Here is a 25,759-nt window from a genome sequence, read left to right on the forward strand (position 1 = left end):
TTGAATACCACCTCTGGCACGTTCCTTATTTTGTGATGCTTGAGGCAAGAGTGAGAGGGCTCTGCTGTTTGTTGAGGTGGTTTTCTTGTCTGACGAAAGAGGATAGTTTGGCACAGCTTGTGTTGTGTCTTGCCCACTCTCAGCGCAGCCGGGGTCTTCTTATCTGCTTCTGAACGCTGAAGAATGTCCTAGTATGCCTCCCGGCCCCAGCCCTGGCTCCATGCCCAGACAGGTTGCGGAGGAGGGAGCACCTCCCGGCCCCAGCCCTGGCTCCATGCCCAGGCACACGGAGCAACTAGACCCTTCCCCCTCCCCCACAACATGTGAGCCTGAGGGAGGTTTATTACCAACAGCTGCCGACTGGAGTGACCCTCGCTTCAGAAGAATTGATAGGCGGCGGCGTCAGAAGGAAGGGAGGGGCAGGCCTGGATAAGTGCTGAGTCATGGAGCCACACCCCATGGCCTATATAAAGGACCTGCTTTCTGGCATTCTCTGAGTCAGGCAAAGTCTAAACATATCTTGCTGAAGTCACTTTCTGGTCTCCTGCCTGCCTTGAGGACTTTGCTAGGACTTTGGCAGAGCTGCAGAGGCAAGCCTGATTCGGATTTCCCTGACCCAGCCGTCAGCGGAGGAGTGGGACACGACAGCTTGTCCATTTTTTACTAATGTCTTCCTCCCCCCCCCTTATTTTTCCACAGGCTGGCAGCGATGGCGAAAGCATAGGCAACTGCCCCTTCTCTCAGAGGCTCTTCATGATACTGTGGCTGAAAGGAGTGGTCTTTAGCGTCACAACAGTTGACTTGAAAAGGTAAGGAGCGTGTTGTTCGTAGGAACCTCTTACTATACAGGTAGTCCTCAGTTATGGCAACAATTGAGCTCCAAATTTCTGTTACTAACAGTTGTTAAGGGAGTTTGGGCCCATTTTACGACTTTTCTTGCCGTTAAGCGAATCACTGCAGTTTCGTAACGCAGTTGTTAAGTGAATCCGGCTTCCTCTATTGACTTTGCTTGTCAGAAGGTTGCAAAAGGTGATCACGTGACCCCGGGACATTGCGACTGTCATCAATAGGAAGCAGTTGCCAAGCGTCCAAATTTTGATCACGTGATTACAGGGATGCTACAATGGTTGCAAGTATTAAAAATCGTCGTAAGTCGCTTTCTTCAGTGCTGTCCTAAACTAAGAACCGTCACTAAACGAATGGTTGTAAGTCAAGGACTATCTGTAGCTGGTTGCCTGTGACAGTTTTTAAGTATTTCGTTGAATTGTAAAAGGTGGACACCTGATTGTGGGACGCTGCAAACAGTCTTCAACGGGGCCTGCTTGCTGAACACTCAAAGTGCAGTTCTCCTTTAGGACAAGGGTCTCCAACCTTGGCAACGTTAAGATTTGTGGACTTCAACTCCCAGAATTCCTCAGCCAGCTTTGCTGGCTGAGGGATTCTGGGAGTTGAAGTCCACAAGTCTTAATGTTGCCAAGGTTGGAGACTCCTGCTATAGGAGACATTGTTTGGATGGCAAACACTGGTGGATCCCACTGAGGCTTACAGGCTGGGATAATTTTAATGGCACCTCTGTTCACCGCTCCAGGTTAATGTCACTCTCAAGCTCTACCTTAATAATTTCTTAAAGGTAAAGGTTCCCCTCGCACATATGTGCTAGTCATTCCCGACTCCAGTGGGCGGTGCTCATCTCCATTTCAAAGCCAAAGAGCCAGCGCTGTCCGAAAACGTCTCCAGGGTCATGTGGTCTGGCATGACTAAACGCCAAAGGCGCACGGAACGCTGTTACCTTCCCACCAAAGGTGGCCCCTATTTTTTCTACTTGCATTTTTTTTTATGTGCTTTCGAACTGCTAGGTTGGCAGAAACTGGGACAAGGAACAGGAGCTCACCCCGTTACACAGCAGTAGGGATTCGAATCGCTGAACTGCCGACCTTTCGATCGACAAGCTCAGCGTCTTAGCCGCTGAGCCACCGCGTTTCTTAGCAGGGTGTAACGGTTTCGGTAGAAACCACTCTCATATTGTCTGCTACGTTGCTTATTTTGAAGCTTACAGCTTGGCAAGGTGCTCATTTCCTCCCCGAGCCTTCCCGGTCTTTGCGGTGCCCAAAATCCAAAGGAATTTGGGGAGCCTTCATCCTGATACCTGCAGCATTCTTTTCTTCCACCATGTCAGTTTCAAAACAGGTTGTCCCAAAGACCAGCCAGTTCTCTCCCTTCTCCCCTGCTGAACTGGGGTTCTCTTATTCATCTCGCACGTTGAAGCATGAACGGAACAGATTAATAACATCGAAATCCAGCGTTGGACAATTGTTCCATCAGTGGGGTCACTGCTCTTGACAGCAGCCCTGTTCGTGCCCCATGGAATTTTCCCAGGAAGTCAAAGAGAAAAGGGAAGGACTCTTAATTGATGGAAGCAGTCATTCCGATTACTGCACTGCTGACACCACGAACTCTGACCAAAAAAACCAAACCAACCGCCACCCGCTAAATGGACACGAACCCAGCAAATCCGCAGTGCTGTTTCTCTCCATTGTTCATGGAATGAGAGAAATGGTGGAGGAGATAAAAGACTTTATTTTGGGCTGTTGATGTTCATGGGAAATCATTTGAGCCGTTCTCCACTCTGAGGGTTTCTCTCTCTTTGAAGTTTTGGATTGAAGTGAAATTATCTAAGCCTTTCCAGCTTTGTGATCTTGGAACAGGTCCTCCTGACTTGAAATGCCTTTGTAACTTCAAATGGTCACTAAAAAAAAAGTTGTAAATCAAGGACTAACTTTAGGTTGCTATTCATGCACACACATGAGATCTCATTTCCTCATTCCTGCCATGGGCATAGAACCTGCATGCATGAATGCCCAGACATCAGGATGACAGGTTGGTTGCTTCTAACGGTGATCTGTCATCATGGTTGCCATTCATTCATGCATGAATAGCTTAAGTGATAGGAAAGCGAGATGTGTGAATATGGAATGCCAAGCCTGAGAAGGTGCACTCATTTCTGAGAAAGATGGCTAATATACTTAATGTTGTAGCCTGTTGGCAGCCGGCCCCTCCAGCAACTGAATCAGTTGAGGAGGTGGCGTGGGAGTCAGGGCCAGCATCAAGGCGATCTGAGAGCTCCAAGGGTGAAGAGGGAATGGAGCTGTCAGAGATAGAGACAGAGGCAGAGCCTGGGCCGTCAGCCCTCAGATGGGAGAGTCAACAGTCCCCAGGTCTGGAGGTAGCTGATGAGGAAGTGGAGGAACAGCTGGGTCCAGTATCTGATGCGCAGATGCGCAAAAGGCAGAGGAGAGGAGAGCAGTGGAAATCTATGGGCTGATCCTTGGGATGAAAGAGCCACTGCTGCTAGCGAAGCCCCACCCTAGTTCTGGGGATAAAAGGCAGGGGGGCGGAGATAAATAGGTGTGGCAGACAACTATTCGTCTCTCTACTGGACAGACTTGTTAGCCTGCGGTGAGAGAGAGAGAGAAAGAGAGACTTTTTGCTGGGGCTGCTGGTGCTCCTAATAAAGGGAACATTTATTTAACTCCAGAGGGTTTGTCACGTTCAGGAGCCGGGTCAGAACACTTAAGTTCACATTTGTATGACATTGACAATTATGAACTATCAGAAAAACAACACTTTATTGTCAGATCGAAAGCTCACGCTTTTGACTCACTGTGGACTTTCTATTCCTGGGCCTTAGTTTGTGCAGTCACCGTTCCCATTTCCTTAAAAGGGAAAAACTCATTTCCCCCCCCCCTTCTGTTAGGACATAAAAATTTGAGTTTTAACATAGCGGCAGTAGTTCAATGGTGTATCTTTCTCACCCGGGTCGCCACAGACAATGGCAATAATATGCAAGTTCCTCTCTCTAGTACATATTTGCGGAGACTTGGATGAATTACTGTGGCCTCTATGCGGCTCCCACCAGTTGAAAAGTTCACAGCTAAGTAATTGTGAAATTCGGGAAAGACATCCATTTTCCTTTGCTACTTTCTCCTTTTATATCTGATTCTATGCTAACAAGGGGATATTTGCAGCTCTGTTAATAATACAAGCACAACTGCATGCGGGCTAAATGGGGACATACCAGCCCTTTCCTCCTCTGCCAAAGGCTCGTGTTTTTTTTTTCCTCCTTTGCAACTGCTACAGACAGAGGTTTCATTCTTTTCCATCTTCAGGAATGCAGCTTGAGTCTATATGCAGGAATTAGATGGTCTTTGTTGGACCGAGGAAAGCTGCAGCATCCCAAGTTCTAAGCTCGCTTGGGAATCATAAGACGATTTTTGGGACTCGTATTTTGCAGAGTCTCAGAAGAATTCTTTGGCGAAAAAGACGGATGGAGGAAGTGAGCCAGCGGTTTTCAGATTTTCCTTTTGAGAAGTCTGGAGGTTTTTAAAAGCTTTAAAGAATGGCTCGTTTTGTGGGTGGGGGGTGAGAAGCTAATACTAGAGATTGCTTTCTTCACGAAACTGTGCTGGATTGCGGGTTCTGCTTTAGGCTCTGTGCAGATTATGGAGAACAGAATTGAAGATCAGTGTGCTGGACCATGCCTTCATCTTTGCTGTTACTCCTGCCCTCTGGAATATCTTGCCCCCACCCAAATGAGGTTGGCCCCAACCCTCCTATCCTTTCATAAGGGCCTAAAGCAGGGGTGAAATCTAGTAGGTTCTGACAGGTTCTGGAGAACCGGTAGCTGAAATTTTGAGCAGTTCAGAGAACTGACAAATACCACCTCTGGCTGGCCTCAGAGTGAAGTGGGAATGGGAATTTTGCAGTATCCTTCCCCTGCCCCGCCCACCAAGCCCCACCATGCCCACCAAAGCCACGCCCACAGAACCGGTACTAAAAAAAAATTGGATTTCCCCACTGGCCTAAAGATAAGGGGATCTGCCAGTTGACTTAGGGGCAATATGGGGACAGCACAATAGAGGCGGTTGATTGAGAAAAAAACAGATCCCCCATTCCCCCCTCCCGCCATTCCCCCCTCCCCTCCCCACATATCCTTGATTTTGATCTTTCGCTTTAATTCATTCATGCTTTAATGGAGATATATATATATTTAATGTCTGTAAGCCACCCAGAGTTACTGTACGGTAAGATGGGCAGCCAATAAATTTTATAAATAAATAAATAAATCTCTGTGGCTGAGCCCTATTATTTCTTTCTTTAAAGCTGTAGTGTTCTGCTGCAAACCTACTAGGTTTTTTTCCAGAGGATAAAATGTGTAGATCAGTGTTTCTCTACCTTGGCAACGTTGAGATGAGTGACTTCAATTTCCAGAATTCCCCAGCCAGCCCCCAGACACACCCAGAAATGTCATTCAACCTTCTAGCTAGCCAGTTGTTTATCTTGGTATCTGTTCATACAAATCTTTAATGGGGAGAAAGATATACAGGTGGTCCTCGACTTATGACCGCAATAGAGTCCAAAATTTCTGCTGTAAAGTGAGACATTTGTTAAGTAAGTTTTATCCTGTTTTACGACCTTTCTTGCCATGAATCACGGCAGTCATTAAGTTAGTAACACAGTTGTTAAGTTGAATCCGTTGACTTTGCTTGTCAGAAGTTTGCAAAAGGATGATCACATGATCCCAGGAAGCTGTGACAAATCATAAATATGAGTCCGTTGCCAAAGGTTTGAATTTTGATCGCATGACCATGGGGATACTGCAACAGCTGTAAGAGTGAAAAATGGTCATAAGTCACTTTTTTTCAATGCAGTTGTAACTTTGAATGGCCACTAAATGACCTGTTGTAAGTTGAAGACTAGCTGTAGTTAAATAGCACATACTAAAATGCATATCGTGCACTACTAGTTCTTCGTTAGACTGGAAACTGGTAAATATGGTGTTTTTTTTAAAAAAAATATAGTATTTATAGCCTGGGTTGCTGCTAGTTATTTAGAGCCAAGCTGTCTCTGCCCCAAGCACATCTTCCTTTGGCTATGTGTAGAGTTTTCTGAGAGCTGGGGAAAATCCCAGCAGCTTTAGTTACTTAATAGTAAGGTTGAGACGTCTGCTCTGAAAAGTGAATTTGTGTCCTGATTACTTTTGGAGAGAAGAACCAGAGGGACGCTGTGGGTTCCATGTTTCAAGGTCTGTTTGCTTGTTGAGAGTTCCATGGTTGACCCACGATACAAAAAAGATGTCAAGGCTCTAGAAGGAATTCAGAGTAGAGGATAAGCAGCCTGGACCATAGGTGAACGATTGCGGGAACTAGATATGTATGGCCTAACCCTGTGATGGCTAACCTTTTTGCCATCGTGTGCCAAAAGCGGGGGGAGAACAGGGGGATCGCGCGCACGTGTGCCCACACACATAATTCTATGCGCCCCGCTCCCCCACGCACGTGCGCACGACCCACCCACGCTCCCCCCACTTTTGGCACACAATGGCACAATGGGCATAGTAGGCCCGTTTTTCGCTCTCTGCAGGCTCCAGAGCCTTTCTAGGAGTCTGGGGAGGGCGAAAACAGTCTTCCCCATCCCCCCGGAGGCCCTCCTGAGGCCGGAAATGGCCTGATTGGTGACTTCTGGTGGGCCCAGAAGGCCCAAAAATCATCTGGCCAGTGCGCACATGTGCACTGGAGCTGAGCTCACGTGCCCACCAATATGGCTCCGCATGTCCCCTGTGGCACACATGCCATAGGTTCGCCATCATGGGCCTAACGCATGGGTGTCAAACTCAAGGCCTGGGGTCCAGATCTGGCCTGCTGGGCTGCCCTGGAAATAGCGAAGAACCGGCCCAGGGTGCCTCTGCCAGCAAAAACACATGCAGCCCTCCTGAGCTCTGTCTTCGCTGGCAGAGAGTCGCTTGGGAGCCCGTTTTTGCTGGCAGAGCGTTCAGGCTGCCACAGGGACCCCTGACACAAGTGATGTCAAGCTGGCCACGCCTCCCCCCCACCAAGGTCGAAAGCAAGCCTGATGCAGCCCTCAATGAATCAAGTTCGACACCCCTGGCCTAACAAATTAAGGGAGATATGACAGCAGTCTTCCAAGATTTGAGGGGCTGTTACAGAGAAGAGATGGTTGACCTAACTCTTCACAGCACCTGAAGACAGGACAAAAAGTAACGGATGGAAGCTGGTCAGAGGGAGATCCAACCTGGAAATAAGGAGGAATTTCCTGAGAATGAGAACAATTCATCAGTGGAGTAGCCTGCCTCTCCAAGTTGTGGGTGCTCCATTGCTGGAGATTTTCAAGACAAGACTGGACAACCAGGATGATATTGGTATAAAGGACTCCAGCCTTGGGCAGGGTATTGGACTAGAGCAGGGGTCTCCAACATTGGCAACATTAAGCCTGGAGAACTTCAACTCCCAGAACTCCCCAGCCAGCAGAGCTGGCTGGGGAATTCTGGGAGTTGAAATCCTCCAGGCTTAAAGTTGCCAAGGTTGGAGACTCCTGGACTAGAGGACCTCAAGGTCCCTTCCAGCCTTGTGAGTCTAAGCTCGTTTCTTTGAATTTATTTAACCAGGCTCTTGGAATATAACTAGGATTAACAGATGCTGCTTTGAGCTACTTGGAGGATGTGTCGGTTCATGTGCCTCTGCCCCCATATGCCATACATTCTTTTCCATTTCACGCATCAAAACGTTGGGAGTTCAGAAGCCGCAAGACTCGGGATACGAAGATGTCATGCTTGTGTGATGTTTCTTGCCTTTTTTTTTTTAACAAGAAGCAGGGGTTGAAAATACTCTCTCCGCTGATCCTCCTGCCTGCCCTCAGATGCAGTCAGTGGCGGCATGAATAAAAACTGCTTTTTGGGTTACTGTGGTTTGGAAATAGGGTGGTGTTGAAAAGCTCCAAACATCTTGGAAAGAAACACCCATTTCATTTCAAGCTCGGGATATACAGAAGAATTGAGGGTGGCGTTTTGTTCTAAGTTTGGAGCATGTGGTATGGCTGTTTCCATCGGAGACTTTTGCACACACCCCTTACGAAAATGTTGTTTTCTTTTGAAGGAAGACTTGTCCGGAAGACAGGCAGGGAGGTTCAGAAATCCTGAATATTTGATCTGAGGAACGGGGGAGAAATGCTCCCGGTTCGGACCGGATCACTTGATCCGGTAGCAACGGTGGATGGTGGTTCGGAGAACTGGTAGCAAAAATCTCTCCCCCCCCCATGCCCAGCTGAAAAAATGCTTTTAAAAGTAAAAATAAAAGCCTCTGATGATCGTGCGGCTCAGTTGGGATCATCCGAGGCTTTTAAAACCTCTTCGGCCGAAGAGGTTGTAGAAAAAAATGCTTTTAAAAGTTAAAAAAAAAAAAAGTTGGCCACGCCCACCCAGTCACATTACCCCACCCCCACCAAACCACACCCACAGAACCGGTAGTAACAAATTTTACATTTCACCCCTGCCTAAGGACCAGTGGGTTCTTCTAATCCAGGGTGTCAAACTCGATTTCGTTGAAGGCTGCATCAGGATGGTGTTTGACCGTGGGGGCCGGGGTCAGCGTGGCCAGGGGGCGTGACTATCTCAATGTCACTCCTGTTGAAGGCGCCGGTGCTGGCCTCTGTGCTCTGCCAGCAAAAATGGGCTCCTAAGCCAGTGGTGGAATTCATTTTTTTTTTTTAATTTACATTTATACCCCGCCCTTCTCCGAAGACTCAGGGCGGCTTACACTATGTCAAGCAATAGTCTTCATCCATTTGTATATTATATACAAAGTCAACTTATTGCCCCCAACAATCTGGGTCCTCATTTTACCTACCTTATAAAGGATGGAAGGCTGAGTCAACCTTGGGCCTGGTGGGACTTGAACCTGCAATAATTGCAGGCAGCTGTTGTTAATAACAGGCTGTTTAGCAGCCTGCGCCACTCAAGGACCCTTTTTTTTACTATTGGTTCTGTGGGTGTGGCTTGGTGGGTGTGGCAGGGGAAGGATACTGCAAAATCTCCATTTCCACACCACTCCAGGGGAAGGATACTGCAAAATCCCCATTCCCTCCCCACTCTGAGACCAGGCAGAGGCGGTATTTGCCAGTTCTCCGAACTACGCAAAATTTCCCCTACTGGTTCTCCAGAACTTGTCAGAACCTGCTGAATTTCACCCCTGTCCCAAGTTCCATTTTTGGCTGCCATGACCTCCTGCAACCCTCTGCCAGTGAAAACGGAGGTTAGGAGTCCCTTTTCGCTGGCAGAAGCACTGCAGGCCAGTCCTTTGCTGTTTCCAGGGCGGCCCCGCGGGCCAGGTCTAAGTAGCCCGTGGGCTGAATCCGGCCCCCGGGCCTTGAGTTTGACACCCCTCTTCTATTCCTTCCACACAGAAATCCACTCCGTGTTTCTGTCGGTGTTCCTCATTTCAGCTGCACCTTTGAGTGGGTGGGTGAGTGTGGGTGGTGGGGATTTATGGACAGGACTCTGTAGCACTTGCCAATGTGAGTAAGAGTCCCTTCCAGGCAGGAAAGGGTGTTGTTGTTTTTTTTAAAAAATCCTGGTAATTGAGTGGAGCTTGGCTTTCCAAGTCTCTGCCAAAATGACACATTAGCATCTCTAGGCAGGCTGGTACAAATGTCTTCAACTAGTTTGGGCTGGATTCCCGAGCTTAACGATTATTTCCTGTTTTTGGAAGGCTCTCCGGTCCTTTTCCTTGTGCATCTTGAGTGAAGTGGGAAGTGTTATCAACGTGTTCCCCATTTTTTTTCTCGTAAGTGTTGAGGGAGTGCCCTTGCTGTGCTTGTACATAATTGGTAAAAGTTGGGAAGGATGCATAGCCTGAACTTCTTGTATGAAGTTGGAAGCCAATGATGACTTTATGCTTTGGAATCTGCAACTGGCCCGTTTGCTGTCTGGCGGAGTTTAATTTTAATCCAACAACTAAGCCAAGGTTTAGTTGGAAAAATGATCCGTGTTTTTCCCTTTTTTTATTGCTCGATACATTTTGTTCCTTTAAAATAAGGAACTATTGGAAAAGAATCTATCAGTGAACAAATGCTGTACTTCCTTTACTTTGGCCTCAATAAGCTTGATTTCTCTAAAGCAGGGAGTGGCAACCAGTGGGAGTGCCAATGATGCTGGACTTCAGTTCCCAGCATCCCTCATCATGGGCTCTGCTTCCCAAGGATCAGGGGTAAAATGCTACCGGTTCACATCGGTTCAAGTGAACTGGTAGTAATAAAAGCTACAGGTTCAGGTGAACCATTAGTAAAAAAATGCTACCAGTTCGTCCGAACTGGTATTTCCAATGATCAGCTGTGCCGCACAATTTATATTTGCTAGAAAGCAGGAAACCCTGCTTTCTAGTGAATCTAAATCGCGCGGCACAGCTGTTCCTACCCTCTCTGTTCTATTTACCTCGTAAGGCTCCTTTTTTCATGCAAAGCATACGTTTGGTGCGCATTGCGCATGCACACGTGCGCAGCATGTGTTCGGTGTGCAGTGTGTATATGCGCATGCCGTGTGCATTTAGCACGCACTGCACATGCTCGGGCAGCGAACTGGTGACAAACCGCGGAGGATTTCATCACTGCCAAGGATGCTTTCGTTCAGAACAACTGGAACATGGCGAGTAGGTTTCCTCTACTCTCATGTAGCTTTCCCAAACCTTGGATCTTCCATTTGAACGCAACGTCCATAATTTAACTGTGCTGATTGAGAAGTCACAGTCCAGAATATCTGGAGAAGACACACTAGAATTTCATTTCCTGTGTTTGGACTCATCGAAATAAGCAGAAAGTAAATAGCAAGAAGCCAAGAGAAAAAGGAAGGTTACATAGAACCCAGTAACTTTTGATACGGATAAAGGGACACTTCTAGTCACTGGATTTAATATCCAAGGAAAATGATGCCAGAATTCCTTTTTCTCCCTTTAAAAAGTCAAGGGTTTTCCTGACCAGATGTGTCTGACTCTAGGGCACGGGTGGGGAATGATGGCTCGGGAATTCTGGGAGTTGAAGTCCACAAGTCATCAAGCGGCCATTGTTCTTCACCTCTGCTCTAGAGGCAGGGGTGGGCTGCTGGGGGTTCACAGGGGTTCGGGAGAACCTCTAGATAAGATTCTGTGCAGTTCGGAGAACCCCCAAATTCCACTCCTGGGTGGCCCTGCCCACCCCTCCCCTCCCCTCCCCGGAGTCCCCACACAACCAGGTTTGGATACAGATAAATGCAGGGCGCGGGCGGAAGCTCAGGGGGGATGAAAAACAGGCCTACCGCAAATTCGTTTCCGGCCTCCAGAGGGCCTCCGGAGCCTAGGGAGGCTGTTTTTGCCCTCCCAGAAACTAGAGGAAACCTCCAGAGCCCAGGGAGGGCAAAAACACCCCGCCCTGCTATGATGCAGGAGGCTGATTAGGCCACATCCACCCAGCAACCGGGCAGAGAACCCCTTGCTAAAAATTTTGAAGCCCACCCCTGACTATGGGTGGTGCTCATCTCTGTTTCTTAGTTGCTTCCGTGGTCATGTGGCCTGCATGACTATACACCAAGAGGCTCAGAACAACGTTACCTTCCCACTGATGTGGTATCTATTTATCTGCTCACATTTTCATGCTTTCAAACTGCTAGTTTGCAGGAGCTGGGGCAAGAACAGGAGCTCACCCCATCACCTGTTGCTTGGGTCTCAAACTGCTAACCTTCCCGTCAACAAGCCCGGCATCTTAACCGCTAAGCCACCACACCCCCTTTTCTCCCTTTACCTGCTTTCAAAATGACTTTTTTGGCAGCAAATTAAGAAGAGTTGATTCTGCCTACTCAAAGAACGAAACACAGCGTTCACAATCCAGTTAAGTACACCTTATACCATTTTGGATTAAAGTTATCCGTCTCGCCGCTCTCTTAAAAGGATTCTCCTTCAAGCTAAGGGGGAAAGCCATTCCAGTGACTTCCTGTAATTATTGTGGGTGTGCACAGCAGTGTTGTAATTGAAGCTTCAGCTGCTTCAGGCATGAAAGTGATTCATGTTTCTCAGCATCTTCTGGAAGAAGGACCCATTGAGACATTCAAACCACCTACGGAGTTTGCAACAGGTTTACAAAGCCGGCTATTGTCTTGGGGTTGAAGGAGGGAGAGGGATCTGGAAGCGCCAAGACAGGGAATGTTGGCTTTGGGATAAGGTGGAATATGAGTCATCTGCCTTGGATGACATACACATGAGCAGTCTTCCACCTTCTCCAACTTGTTCACACTGTTGTGACCCAGGCCCAAGTAGATAGTAAGAAACTCAGTCAATGAAAAACAAACAAACAAACTTTATTCGAACAGCTGAGAATTACTTCATTCCCAGCGTAGTTCAACTAAATTAAAGCAAATTCCTCCCAACACAGATTCCTCAGTCCTATCGCAAACCTTGGTCCAATTAGGCAAACTGCCAAAGGCCTTTCTTTCTTTCTTTCTTTCTTTCTTTCTTTCTTTCTTTCTTTCTTTCTTTCTTTCTTTCTTTCTTTCTTTCTTCCTTCCTTCCTTCCTTCCTTCCTTCCTTCCTTCCTTCCTTCCTTCCTTCCTTCCTTCCTTTCTTTCTTTCTTTCTTTCTTTCTTTCTTTCAAGTCACCGATACAAAAAATAAATGCAAGAAGACGAAGCTACCAACGTTGTTTTCCGGCAAAGCCCAAACGCCATTGCTGGTCTGTTTTAAACCTTATGGGAGGGGCCAATTGTCTCTTGGCCTTACTCCCGAGTCGTCCTTTTTGCTTGAGCTGCTCTTGCCTTCTGGCAGCTCTTCTCATATGTGCATTAGGAACAGGCTCCTCCTGTTCCTCTGCCTCACTACTGTCAGCCTCTGGAGGCTCTGGAGTCCGCACCTCACTCCCCGATGGCCTCACCTCAGCCTCATCGCTGTCCGACTCCTTTGCCAGCTCCACAGGCTGCTGGCAGACCACAACACACAAGTGCATTTTGATGTTTAGCGCTCAGCGTTTGCGTTTGTTGGAAATCCGTGCTGTACCTTTTCTTCAGAATGCTTCTCAATTACGAGGCATCCAAAATTTCAACACGAGACTCTCCACCACAGATATATGATATTAAAATTGGGACGTTTTAACTCAGATGGCCATTAGTCAGTGAAATTCTCAAGCTTGGGTTAGGCAATCTGAGGATTTCCAGCTGTTTCTCGCTCTTACTAGCCAGTCCCAGCTTGTCAGTCTAATGGATTTTGAGATTTGTGTTATTCATTCATTTATTAATATTTATTAGCCACCCGACTCCAGTGGATTCTGGGCATAACTCTGAAATCCAAATGAAGGAAAGGCATCAAGGTATTTTATTTCTAATGCGGCAGCTCTGTTTAAATAAAAGAGGGCTATGCAGTAGCACCTACCCATAGTATAATGTACACGTCTTCAATCCACATAGATTAACCTTTTCAATCTGTTTGCCCTTGCATTGAATTGGAATTTTGTCTTTTCTTAATCCTCTGTTTGTATGGGTCTTGGATAGAACCTGTATGCTTCTCCTTTGCTAGTACAGATAGTCCTTGACTTATGTCCTTTCATTTAACATCTTCCAAATTTATGACGATGCTGAGAAGAAAGACTTATGACCGTCTTCACACTTAGTGACTGTTGCATATCCCATGATCAAAACTGGGCGTACCTGGCAATCGTCATGTATTTACAGTGGTCCCCCGATCACCCTTTGCGACTTTCCTAGCTGGCTTGCTAGGCTGTCTCGGCTGCTGATTTGCTTCTTTGTGATTTCATCGGCTGTACTTTTCAGCCTGTGAATACCAATTCGGCAAAAATTCCTATGGTGTAGAAAGAGCAGACTTAGATGTCCATTGTGCGCATTGGACAGCGATGGATAAGTTATTTCTTTGTAATCCATTATCCCCTTGATAGCCCACTGTCTGCAGGATTTCATGGTGATTTACAATCCCTAAAACAGGGTAAATTAAACAAAAGGTAATAACCTAACTCAGCACACTGACAACAGCACTAGGACTTATATACTGCAGTGCTTTACAGCCCTCTCTAAGCGGTTTACAGAGTCAGCCTATTGCCCCCAACAATCTGGGTCCTCATTTTACCGACCTCGAAAGGATGGAAGGCTGAGTCGACCTTGAGTCGATCAGGCTCGTACTTTTGACAGTGAGCAGAGTCAGCCTGCAATACTGCATTGTAACCACTGCGCCACCGCACAGTGTTACTTAAGGGGCAAAGGGTTACAGGTATGCGAATACACAGCATGTGTCACTAACACAACCTGGACCTTGAGTGACAGCAGAATACTAGAAGATGCTAAATCTGGAACTTGCATCTTTAAGGGAAGTGCAGCCTTACCTGAAGTGAAGGGCATACCTGCTTCCCAGACCTGTGAGTTGCCAGTCTAGCGGCTCTACTTCATCAGGATTTAATTTCCACCCTGTTGCATTGTCTAGACACTGCCTTATCTGACTTTGCTGACACTGAGTTCTGGTTCGTTTCATCAACGTACTGATGTCACCATCCCCACACCCTAATGGTATCAACCAGGTGTCTCCTGTCTAAATGCCAAGCAACAAAGATGACAGGATAGGCGTGCAGTAATTCAGCTACTGAACCCGAAGCCCGAAGGTGAGATTAGAATCCCTGGAAACCTGTATTCCCTTCACCTCCCCATGCCAGCCCCAATGCTCACTGCACATTTGCAAACTGGACTGATTGGTGCAAATAAGAATGCCGTGGATGGAAGAGGTAACTCTGTTTGCATCTGTAAACTGGTATCTGCAGCACACGGTAATGGCACTGAAATGAGGAGGCATGCATGGCAGAGTCACTTTGCAAATGAAGTCAGGGGTCAAGCTATTCTCCAAAGCACCTGAGGGCAGGACAAGAAGCAGTGGATGGAAACTCATCAAGGAGCGAAGCAACCTAGAACTAAAGAGAAATTTCCTGACAGTGAGAACAATTAATCAGTGGAATGACTTGCCTGGAGTTGTAAATGTTCCAACACCAGAAGTTTTTAAGAAGAGGTTGGACACCCGTTTGTCTGAAATGGTACAGGGCAGCGATTGCTAACCTTTTTTCCCCTCAGGTGCCAAAAGTGTGCTTGCATGTGCGATATCATGTACACACGTGCCCACACCCATAATGCAATGCCCCCCACGGATGCCCTGCCCCACTGCACATGCACACACAATCTCCCCACCGCCCCCCTGTGCAGGCATATGAGACCCCTGCGTGCTCCCCACCCCCTGCTCATATGCGCGTGCCCCCCTCATGCCCTGTTTTGGGCCTAGCAGGCCTCCCTGAAGCCTCCGGAGGCTTTTGTGGAATCTCCAGGAGGGTGATAACAGCCTCCCCCGGCCCTCCGGAGGCTGGAAATGGCCCATTTCTGGACTTGTGGTAGGCCCATTTTTCACCCTCCCAGAACCTCCGCATGAGCCCTGTACTTACCTGGCATCCAAAACGGGCTGTGAGGAGACTCCTGGGAGAGGTAGGGCGGAATGGGCATGCGCGTGTGTCTCTCGCACGCGCGGCAGAGACCCAAAAAATAGCTGGCCTGTGGGAGGCGCACCCGCAGTGGAGTTGATTTAGGGCGACAGCTCGTGTGCCCACAGGTGGCACACGTGCCATAGGTTCGCCACCACGGGTATAGGGCTTCCTGCCTGAGCAGGGGGTTGGACTAGAAGACCTCCAAGGTCCCTTCCAACTCTGTTATTCTATTCTGTTCCGTTCTGTTCTACTCTACTAATACCCTCTTACCAATACTAATACTATACTATATTTATATTTTACATTTATATTTACATTTATATTTAATCGTGCTTCAAAAGCAAATCTTTCCTCTGTCACCCCGAGGTGCAGAACCTCGACTAAAACTACATCACTTGTCCTATTTCTTGGGGCTCAAAGTAACTTCCTCCGTTTCTGCCCTGCTCAGATCTGTGCTTTCTTCGCTTAAAGCAACATCTAAAAAGGACGTTCAAGCACAAGGTTCAAAATCTGAACCCATTTTTTTTTTTTAATAAAAAAATCTGCTTCCCCTTCCTGACATTTTTAAAAGAAGCCATCTTGTTCTTAGCAATAAGAGCCCATTGTTATCATTCCCAGGTTTTTTTTAAAAAAGCCACTAATGCTTCACCCCCAATTTCCTGTCAACAGATGCATTCTCTCTCAAAACTGCCAGTCTGTTTGTCAGCCTCCTCCAACAAACATCTTGCAGGGTCCCGATACTCTTGACATATGCCTCTCTGCTAAGAATCTCCCGAACGGGTGGGGTTTGAAAAGCTTCTTTTGGGTAATGTCTTGTAATAACAGCAGTGACAGCCTCTGATATGAACGAACGTGGGAAGCCAGAACCCTGTTCCAAGAGGAAGCAGACATGAAGACAGGCAGGCATCTGCTTGGGGCTGGGTGGTAATTTGTTTGCTTTCCCCCCCCCCCCACAGATCTACTGCTGTCACTTTCCAAAGAGATTTATAGCCTACACCAGAGGGTAGGCAACTTAAACCCTCAAAGAATCACAAAGGTCCTAACCGGAAGCCACCCGTTCAATTCTGGAGCCGATTGGAAGTCTGGTTCCTGTTTCAAGTAGTTTTAATCGTAAGACGACACACAACAAGCCATCATTACAGGTCTATATCTACATATGACAGGAACCGGAAAATACCTCACAGGAGCAGCTGAAGGCAGAGTCAGGGAATACATCTCTAAACTAATCCTGCTATTATAAAACCTTCGTCATCTTCAGGCTAGGTATTTATAGCTTCGTGCTTCTAGGAGAAATGTGTGATCGCAGCTGTTTCTTCCTTTTAACTGCAGTTAAAAGGAAGCTAATATTCCCCTTTATCAAAATGGTGAACGTTTTTACAAGTCAGAAGTGGTCTTCGTATCCCCTCGTTCAATGGAGAACTCAGCGTTACTGGAGTTGTATGTTGTGGGTGGCTGGGGCAAAGACCTGGTCAGTTGAAGCTGAATCCCCAAAATGAAATAAATGTGGCATGTATACATCCGAACTAGACTGTATTGTTTCTCTGTGTCGTATAATATATGTGGGTATGTGGGTATGTGCATAATTTTTCATTCATTCATTCATTCATGTTTATGTAGTGTATATTGGAGGTGGTGATCCTTTGAGAGCTGTATGCGACAAAATTTCATCCTGCTGTTTATTTATTTTTTTTACAGAAAGTTTTTTTTATTTTTATTTCTCATAAACATGCATAAATGTACAATCTCTTATCCATTATTAATCATACATATTACTTTTTGACTTTCAAATTTGTTCATTCTTCATCCTAAAGAATTAGGGTATATTCGGGGTTGCTCTTCTACCATTCCATCTCCCTTATTTTACAACAACCCTTCCTTTCATTCTCTCCTCTTACCCTTTCCTCCCTTCTATCCTTTTCTACTTTCTTCTTTCCGCCTCTCCTTCCCCTTTTCTCCTTCCCCTTCCTTTCCCTCACTTCTCCCCTCTTCCTCCCTTTCTAACGCTCTCTCCTACTCTTATTCCCCCCCATTTCTTCCCCTCCTGGCTTGGTGGGCATGGCAGGGGAAGGATACTGCAAAATCCCCATTCCCTCCCCACTCCTGGGGGAAGGATACTGCAAAATCCCCATTCCCTCCCCACTCCTTGGGGAAGGATATTGCAAAATCTCCAATCCCACCACACTCTGGGACCAGCCAGAGGTGGTATTTGCTGGTTCTCCGAACTACTCAAAATTTTTGCCACTGGTTTTCCAGAACCTGTCAGAACCTGCTGGATTTCACCCCTGAGCCCACTCCTGGTCCTTGGGCATGTTACATTGCAGATGACAATGCGAACTACGATTTGGGGAATTCCTTGGACTGTTTTTCATGTAAACCATGTAACATCTCTTGTCTCAGGAAGCCTGCAGACCTTCAGAACTTGGCTCCAGGGACACACCCGCCTTTCATCACCTTTAATAACGAAGTGAAAACTGATGTGAACAAGATTGAAGAGTTCCTTGAAGAAGTTCTCTGCCCACCCAAGTAGGTATCATTGAGAGGGTTGGGTAGAAGGGGAGGAGGGTGAGTGAGGTTCACGCTGTCATTTTCCATCATGCCTCTCGCTGGTTCTCAAAAGTGTGGCTTAGCTCATTGAACCCGTAGCTGTTTGCACTGCAGGCTCCAGCATAGGTCACCCGCCACTTGCAGCTTAGCGATCTTTTGAAGTTGCGGTGAAAAAGGTGACTTGCAACTGGTCCTCACATTTACAACCGTTGCAGCAAGATCAAAATTTTGGCAAGTGGCTCATCTTTATGAAAAGAGACTTATAACCGGTCCTCGTACTTAACTACCATTGCTACGTATTTCTATAAAAGTTGTTGGAAGTGCGCTTTTTAACACATTTTTGTTTCTTTACCTAATTTTTACTTTTTTCCTCTTTTATCACCTGCCCTATATAGTTCCCTATCTCTCTTTTTTAATCTACTTTTTTTCTTTTTGACCACTTGCTTTTTTTTTTAGTTTTTATCTTTTAGCTTTGTTTTATTGAAAAAAAAAATTGGTGAAATTACGTTAAAATACACTGAAATAAAGACAGTACAGAAGATGGAAAATAATAGCAGCTGGGCACCATCCATCATTTCCTTTCCTCTGAATACTGGTGGGGAGGTGATTAGTAAAATAAAGGAGATGCCTGATAACTACTTTCCTCTTAACTACATGTTATTAGACACCCCCCAAGCATGATAAGCCAGTCTCTCAGGATAGAAAAAAAAATTGGGGTATCTACTTATCTATAAGAGGAGAAGACACCAGAAATTTACCACTGAAAATATTGTCCCAATCCTGTTCTCATACTGCCAGAGCTAGGGGTAAAGGCAGAGCTGTTTCTAAGCGTACTTCTATTTTGCCAAGACAGTTTTTGTCTCATTATTTTTAAAACTACTTTGGAATATACCTGATTTTTCAGTTAGAAGCCCTGTCCCACACAACACAACACGGCGGGGTGTGACTTTGCCCTGGTTAGATTTGAAATATTATATTCAGTTCTGGACGTCTCGCTTTGAAAGGGATATGGATTGTCAACTCGCAAAATATCCCTGGCCTGCTCTTGAGTCGCCATAGGCCAGGGGAGATGGGAAACCTGCGAAATGGCACAACAGCCAAAGACAGAGGCATATTCCATGCTTATATCTCTCAAGGCTGTATCCCAGGGTTACCTACAACAGCAGAGGGGAGTGACCTCTACAATCCTCAAAATTGCTCCGGTGGCGAATGTGATTGATGACACACCCTGGGGGGGGGGGAACAGGGTCATAATTGGAGTGTAAATAATGTAGGGTCCCTCGGAACCTTGACAGCTACACTAAAACAGATCCAGAGAAGAGATACAAGGGATACTGAGCCCCAAGCCCACCAAATAATCATTAGAAAATCTGAACCTGATTTTATAGAGAACCAGTTTGGTTTAGTGATGAAGGGCACCAGGAAAGGGAAGTTCTGATCCTCTCTTAAGCATGAAAGCTGACTGTGTCACTTTGGGCGAGTTTCATCTCACCTCACTGAGTTGTTTGGGGGAAAAAGAGGAGGAGGAAGGAATCTTGACTATGTTTGCCACCTTGAGTTATTTAAACATAATAAAGATGGGGTAAAACAGGGGAAAAAATAAGTGCTCTAGTTGTCAGTTGCAAGAGGTTGCAGCAGGATCTAGTCTTCATTGAAATTCAGAATCCGACAAAGACCAGGGGCTTCAAATTAAAAGACAGGAGATTCAGACAATATCAGGAAGAATTTCCTGTTGGTAAGAGCTGTGGAACAAAGCAAGCAGAACAATGATTAGCACGACACCTGTGAGCTGCAAGTGTGGTTGACTGGGTATTTTAGGGCCTCTGGGACCCAATGTTTGCACGATCAACCTTCTCTTCCTCCCCTGCCCCCATTTTAATATTGAATAAACTTCATTTCACAATCTTATTGCCTTCCACGCTTTTAGGCCTTGACCAAATTTTGATCTGAGTCTGCAAAGAGCAGTTAAAATTCAAGGGACCTATTGATACAGAATTAGAGGTACAGGTAGCCCTCAACTTATGAGCACAACTGAGCCCAAACATTTCTGTTGGCAAGCAAGACGGTTTTAAGTTAATTTTGCCCCATTTAACAACATTTCTGGCCACAAGTTTTGAGTGAATCACTGCAGTTGTTAAGTTAGGAAACACAGCTGTTAAAGTGTGAAAAAATGGTCATAAGTCACTTTTTTTCAGGGCTGTTGTAACTTTGAACAGTCACTAAATGAACTGTTGTAAGTTGAGGACTACCAGTATCAGTGGTGGGTTGCCCCCGGTTTGGACCAGTTCTATAGAACCAGTAGTAAAACCGGCGGAAGGCTCCGCCCACTAACCCAAACGTCATCAAAACGCGCATGATGCGAACCGGTAGTAAAGATAAGTAGAACCCACCCCTAAGCAGCATGCTGGATATTTCAGCCCTAAGCATCATTATTATTATTTTTTATTTCTTTTGTCACAACAGAATACACAAACAATTGTTATAGATAAAACAACATATTTTGAAGAAAATATACATATATGTATAAAAATATGCATCAACTATATCAATTTGATATGATGAAGGGAACAATAGGACAGGAACGGTAGGCACTTTTGTGCTCTTATGCACGCCCCTTATAGCCCTCTTAGAAATGGGGTGAGGTCAATAGTAGACAGTTTTTGGTTGAAGATTTTGGGATTTTGAGTAGAGACTATGGAGTCAGGTAATGAGTTCCAAGCATTAACAACTCTGTTACAGAAGTCATATTTTCTGCAATCAAGTTTGAAGCGGTTGACATTTAGCTTGAATCTATTTTTTGCTCTTGTAATATTGCGATTGAAGCTGAAGTAGTCTTTTATAGGAAGGATATTGCAATAGATGATTTTGTGTGTTAAACACAGGTCGAAGTCGACGGAGTTGTAAGTTTTCTAATCCCAGGATTTCAAGTCTGTTGGTATAAGGTATTTTGTTGTTTTCGGAGGAGTGAAGAACTCTTCTAGTAAAATATTTCTGGACTCTTTCTATTGTATTTATGTCAGAGATGTGGTATGGGTTCCAGACGGATGAGCTGTATTCAAGAATAGGTCTGGCAAATGTTTTGTATGCTCTAGTTAGTAGTGTAGAGTTTTTAGAAAAGAAGCTGCGTAAAATTAGGTTTACAACTCTTAGGGCTTTTTTCGCTATGTAGTTGCAGTGAGCTTTGGCACTAAGGTCATTAGATATGAGAACTCCAAGATCTTTGACAGGGTGGGGGTCATCAGTTAGGTAATGTCCATCAAGTTTGTACTTGATATTAGGGTTCTTTTTTCCAATATGTAAGACTGAGCATTTGCTGGTTGAGATTTGGAGTTGCCAAGTTTTAGACCAATTTATATGGACTTCTTAAGTGGATATGGGATCAAAATCAATATTCAAATGTTGGGAGTGTCACAAGTCGGTATTGAAAAGGATGTTACTAATAATGAATGTCACAAGGAATAAATCGAGAGGTGTAATCCTGTATCCTAGCTCATGCTGTCGCTTAAACTCTTTCAGGTATATAAAGCTTTCAGCAAAACACCCAGAATCAAATACTGCTGGAATGGACATCTTTGCTAAATTCTCAGCGTTTATCAAGAATTCCAGACCTGAAGCCAACGAAGGTAGGAAATCCATGCTGGGTTGGTTCTTTTTTTTTATTGTTATGTAGCGTTAGGGATGCTTGCTCCAATTAGTCATATTGATGAAGGCAGCTTTTTCCTGTGTAAACATGCAGGTAGGTCTTTGACTTACAACAGTTCATCTAGCGACCGTTCAAAGTTACAACAACACCGAGAAAAATGACACAGCCGTTTTTCACACTTATGACCGTTGAAGCATCCTTTCACGATCACACGATCAAAATGCAGGTGCTTGGCAACTGGCTCACATTGATCCCTATTCTTACAGTGTCCTGGGTGCCACGTGATGAGCTTTGGCGACCTTCTGACAAGCAAAGTCAAAGGGGGAAACCAGATTCACTTAACAACCGTGTTACTAATTTAACAACTGCTGTGATTCGCTTAACAACCATGAGGAGGAAAGTCATAAAATGGGGAGGGGAAAACCTCATTTAAGAGCTGTCTCACTTAATAATAGCAGAAATTTTGGGCTCAATAAGCCATACGTCAAGGATTCTTGTAGTCTAATTCTTCCCCTGTCCTAAGAAAATAGGATTTTAAAAAAGAGTTTTCCCCCAAATGAGAGATACTCTACTATATTAGACTTCAACACTCCTAACCATCACCTGGCAAGAGGCATGTTACACAAAAGCATGAGATGAACCCGCCTGGCCTCTATTGCAGCTGTGTCAGGAGCAGAAAAGTGATGAATTATTTCCTGTTCAGACGCACCGGTCTGCTTACTTCAGCTCAAGGCCTTCCAGATGCATCTTCGCAACAGGGCACGAAGAAAACACCTGAAGTAGGAATGTTTCTGTTAGCAGAGAGTGAGCAGGGGCCAGAAACAAGCTAACCTCTCTTTTAAATGGGTCTCTTCTAAAATGACAACAACAATTAAGATGACATGTCAAGATCCTGCCTATATTTGGGTGTTATGGAACGGAATGGAATGGAACGGAATGGAACGGAACAGAATATAATAATAATCATATAATAACAACAGAGTTGGAAGGGACCTTGGAGGCCTTCTAGTCCAACCCCCTGCCCAGGCAGGAAACCCTACACCATCTCAGACAGATGGTTATCCAACATTTCCTTAAAAATTTCCAGTGTTGGAGCATTCACCATTTCTGCAGGCAAGTTGTTCCACTGATTAATTGTTCTCACTGTCAGGAAATTTCTCCTTAGTTCTAAGTTGCTTCTCTCCTTGATTAGTTTCCACCCATTGCTTCTTGTCCTGCCCTCAGGTGCTTTGGAGAACAGCCTGACTCCCTCTTCTTTGTGGCAACTCCTGAGATATTGGAACACTGCTATCATGTCTCCCCTAGTCCTTCTTTAATAACTAGACATACCCAGTTCCTGCAACCGTTCTTCATATATTTTAGCCTCCAGTCCCCTAATCATCTTTGTTGAATAGAACAGAATAGAAGTTGGAAGGGACCTTGGAGATCTTCTAGTCCAACCCCCTGCTTAGACTATACCAAGGGTCTGCAACCTGTGGCTCTGGAGCCACACATGGCTCTTTCATCCCTCTGCTGTGGCTCCCTGTCACTCAAAATATGCGTCACAACCGCCATTGTGTGACACCTGCCGGCACGCAATTTATTGAGTTTTTTGACCCATCTTGTTTTTGGAGTTCGAAATGTTTTCTTTGCATGCAGAAATAAAAATTCGTTTTTCATAGATTTCATAAATGCAACACATTATAGTTTTTTAATCCATAGCATAAAGGTAAAAAAAACCGATATATGCAGTGTTATCTTTATTTTAGATGTCAAAGGGGTTTCGTGGCTCCCGATATTTTCTTTTCTGTGGGAAACGGGTCCAAATGGCTCTTTGAGTGTTTAAGGTTGCCGGCCCCTGGGCGATACCATTTCAGACAAATAGTTATCCAATCTCTTCTTAAAAACGTCACGCAAAGCGCGTGCGCAGTGAACCGGTGGTAACACTGGTTACAATCCACCACTCCTAAGAACGGTGTGTTAGTGGTAAAAATAGAACTCCATCAGGATGCGATCCCTTGATTCAGTGTTCCCACCTTTGGCAGGGCTGTTGATAAATTAGAGCAGGGGTGTCAAACTCAATTTCATTGAGGGCCTCATCGGGGCTGTGGTTGATTTCAAGGGGCCGAGTGTTCGTGGCCGACTGGGTGGGCGTGGCCAACTGGGTGGGCGTGGCCAGCTTGACGCCACTCCCCAAACTGCTTTCCTCTACGCATTTGGTAGACCAGGCCAAAGCTGCATTGGGTAGACCAGGCTGAAGCAATGTGGGCCGGCCCCTTACATTTTCCAGGATGGGCCAAATCTGACCATATCACTGCCCACATCCAGCCCGTGGGCCTTGTGTTTCACACCCTTGAATTAGAGTATTAATAAAGGAGAATATTTTTGGCTCAGGGTTGAAATGAGGGGTCCGGTGCTCAGAGAACACCAAAGACCCCTCAAAGAATAGTATTTCCAAAATTCATCTTCCTCGTGGCTGCACTTTCCTAAGGCGATGGTTCAAATATATTCAATAGCACAGTTCATCTGTGTTTTGTATTTAAGGGGGAAAACTCTCCTTCAGCGCATTCACTTGAATTCTGTGGTTTGTGTGTCAATTTAATTCTGTTCTTGACACAAATTTAAAAAAAGTGCCCTTTGACTCACACTGCTAGAATGCTGAATTTCACAGGGAACAAAAACCTTCAGCTCGTATTGATTTCTGGGGCTTTTCTGTAGTGCACATAATTGTATGGAAATCTGTTGCTCTGGGCTTGGCTTTGAAGAACACAACGAGTAGAGAAACAGGGCAAAGACACATGTTGATTTCCAAAATGGGAGTGAAATAGCTTTTGCAGCAACACTCGTTTCATAATTTGTCCAAATTGGCAGAAATCTGCATGAAGGCCAATGCAGAAGTTATAAAGGGCAGTGTATTCCCCCCCTCCCCCCCAGCTGTAAAACCCAGATGCGTTTCTTCTGCATTGCCAAGAACTGGGAAGAGAATATTTTTTCCTGCACGTGGACAAGGTCCTTTATTTAACACCCCAGAAACCAGCATTCGTGCACGGTGTGTTGGTGGCAAATCAGGGGTGAAATGCTACTGGTTCGGGCCAGTTCGCGTGAACTGGTAGTAAAAAATGCTACTGGTTTGCTGAACTGGTTGTAAATTAAAAAAAAAAAAAAGTTCCAAAGATCAGCTGAGTGACGCACGATGGTTGGAACTTTTTAAAAAAACTTTTAAAAGTATTTTTAACTACCGGTTCCAGAGAACCGGTAGTAAAAAAAATGCTTAAAAAGTAAAAATAAAAAGTTCTGACGATCGCACGTCACTCAGCTGATTGTCGGAACTTTTTTTTTACTTTTAAAGCATTTTTTACTACGTTTCTCCAGAACTGGTATTAAAAAATGCTTTAAAAAGGTAAAAAAAAGAGATTCCGACGATCCCAGCTGTGGCACGCAATTGTCAGAACCCTTTTAAAAAAATTTTTAAAGCATTTTTTAACTACCATTTTTCTGGAACCTGTAGTTAAAAATGCTTTAAAAACTTTAAAAAAAGCTTCCAACAATCGCGCGCCACAGCTGTGATAGTCAGAACCTCTTTTTTTACCTTTTTAAAGCATTTTTTATTACCGGTTCCAGAGAATCAGTAGTAAAAAAGGCTTTAAAAAAAGTTTTAAAAAAAGGTTCCCAAACTTGTGCGCCACAGCTGATTTCCGCCTCCTCGCTGTTCTACTTACCTTCCTGAGTCTCTTTTTGGCACGTACTGCGCATGTGCGCACATGTTTGGTGCGTACTGTGCATGCACATGCTCTTGGTGTGCAGCGTGCATGGTGCACAGAATGCATGCGCAGCCAGCGAACCAGTAGCAAACGGGTTCAGATTTCCCCACTGTGGCAAATGCAACCTCTAGGCATATGGAACTTCTGAATTGCCATCAGTTCCTTTCGGTGTTGCTTCAGATGAAACAAGGCTACAGTAATCAAAGCAGAATGCAAATAAGATGGGTAGCTCTGAACGCCATCACGCTGCAGAATCACTCATGCCTCACCTCCAGGAAAAGGAAGGTATTGCCTCACATGGCCTATAACACTAGGAGCCATTGTGCATCAGGATTAATTGGAATTCAGCTGTTGGGATTATTTTCCTGGTGATATTATTAAGGGGGTGGTAGATTAGGGGTCTGGAGGAGGTTACGATGGACAGTTGTGGGAACTGGGTATGCCTTGTCTAAGGGAACGACTAGGGCAGTGATGGGTAACCTTTTTGCCATCATGTGCCAGA

The 25,759-nt window shown here is 45.4% G+C and overlaps 1 protein-coding gene across 1 annotated transcript in view; it reads left to right on the top strand.

The window, feature by feature from the left end:
• Window positions 1-25,759, top strand: part of CLIC4 (chloride intracellular channel 4) — a 68,906-nt gene that overhangs the window by 32,623 nt on the left and 10,524 nt on the right. Inside the window, exons 2-4 of the mRNA XM_058195975.1 lie at window positions 700-809; window positions 17,728-17,853; window positions 21,391-21,497. Of these exons, the coding sequence (XP_058051958.1) occupies window positions 700-809; window positions 17,728-17,853; window positions 21,391-21,497 (343 nt within the window). The remainder of the gene's footprint in view (window positions 1-699; window positions 810-17,727; window positions 17,854-21,390; window positions 21,498-25,759) is intronic.

This window comes from Ahaetulla prasina, chromosome 10 (assembly GCF_028640845.1).
Source record: "Ahaetulla prasina isolate Xishuangbanna chromosome 10, ASM2864084v1, whole genome shotgun sequence".
Classification (NCBI taxonomy): domain Eukaryota; kingdom Metazoa; phylum Chordata; class Lepidosauria; order Squamata; family Colubridae; genus Ahaetulla; species Ahaetulla prasina.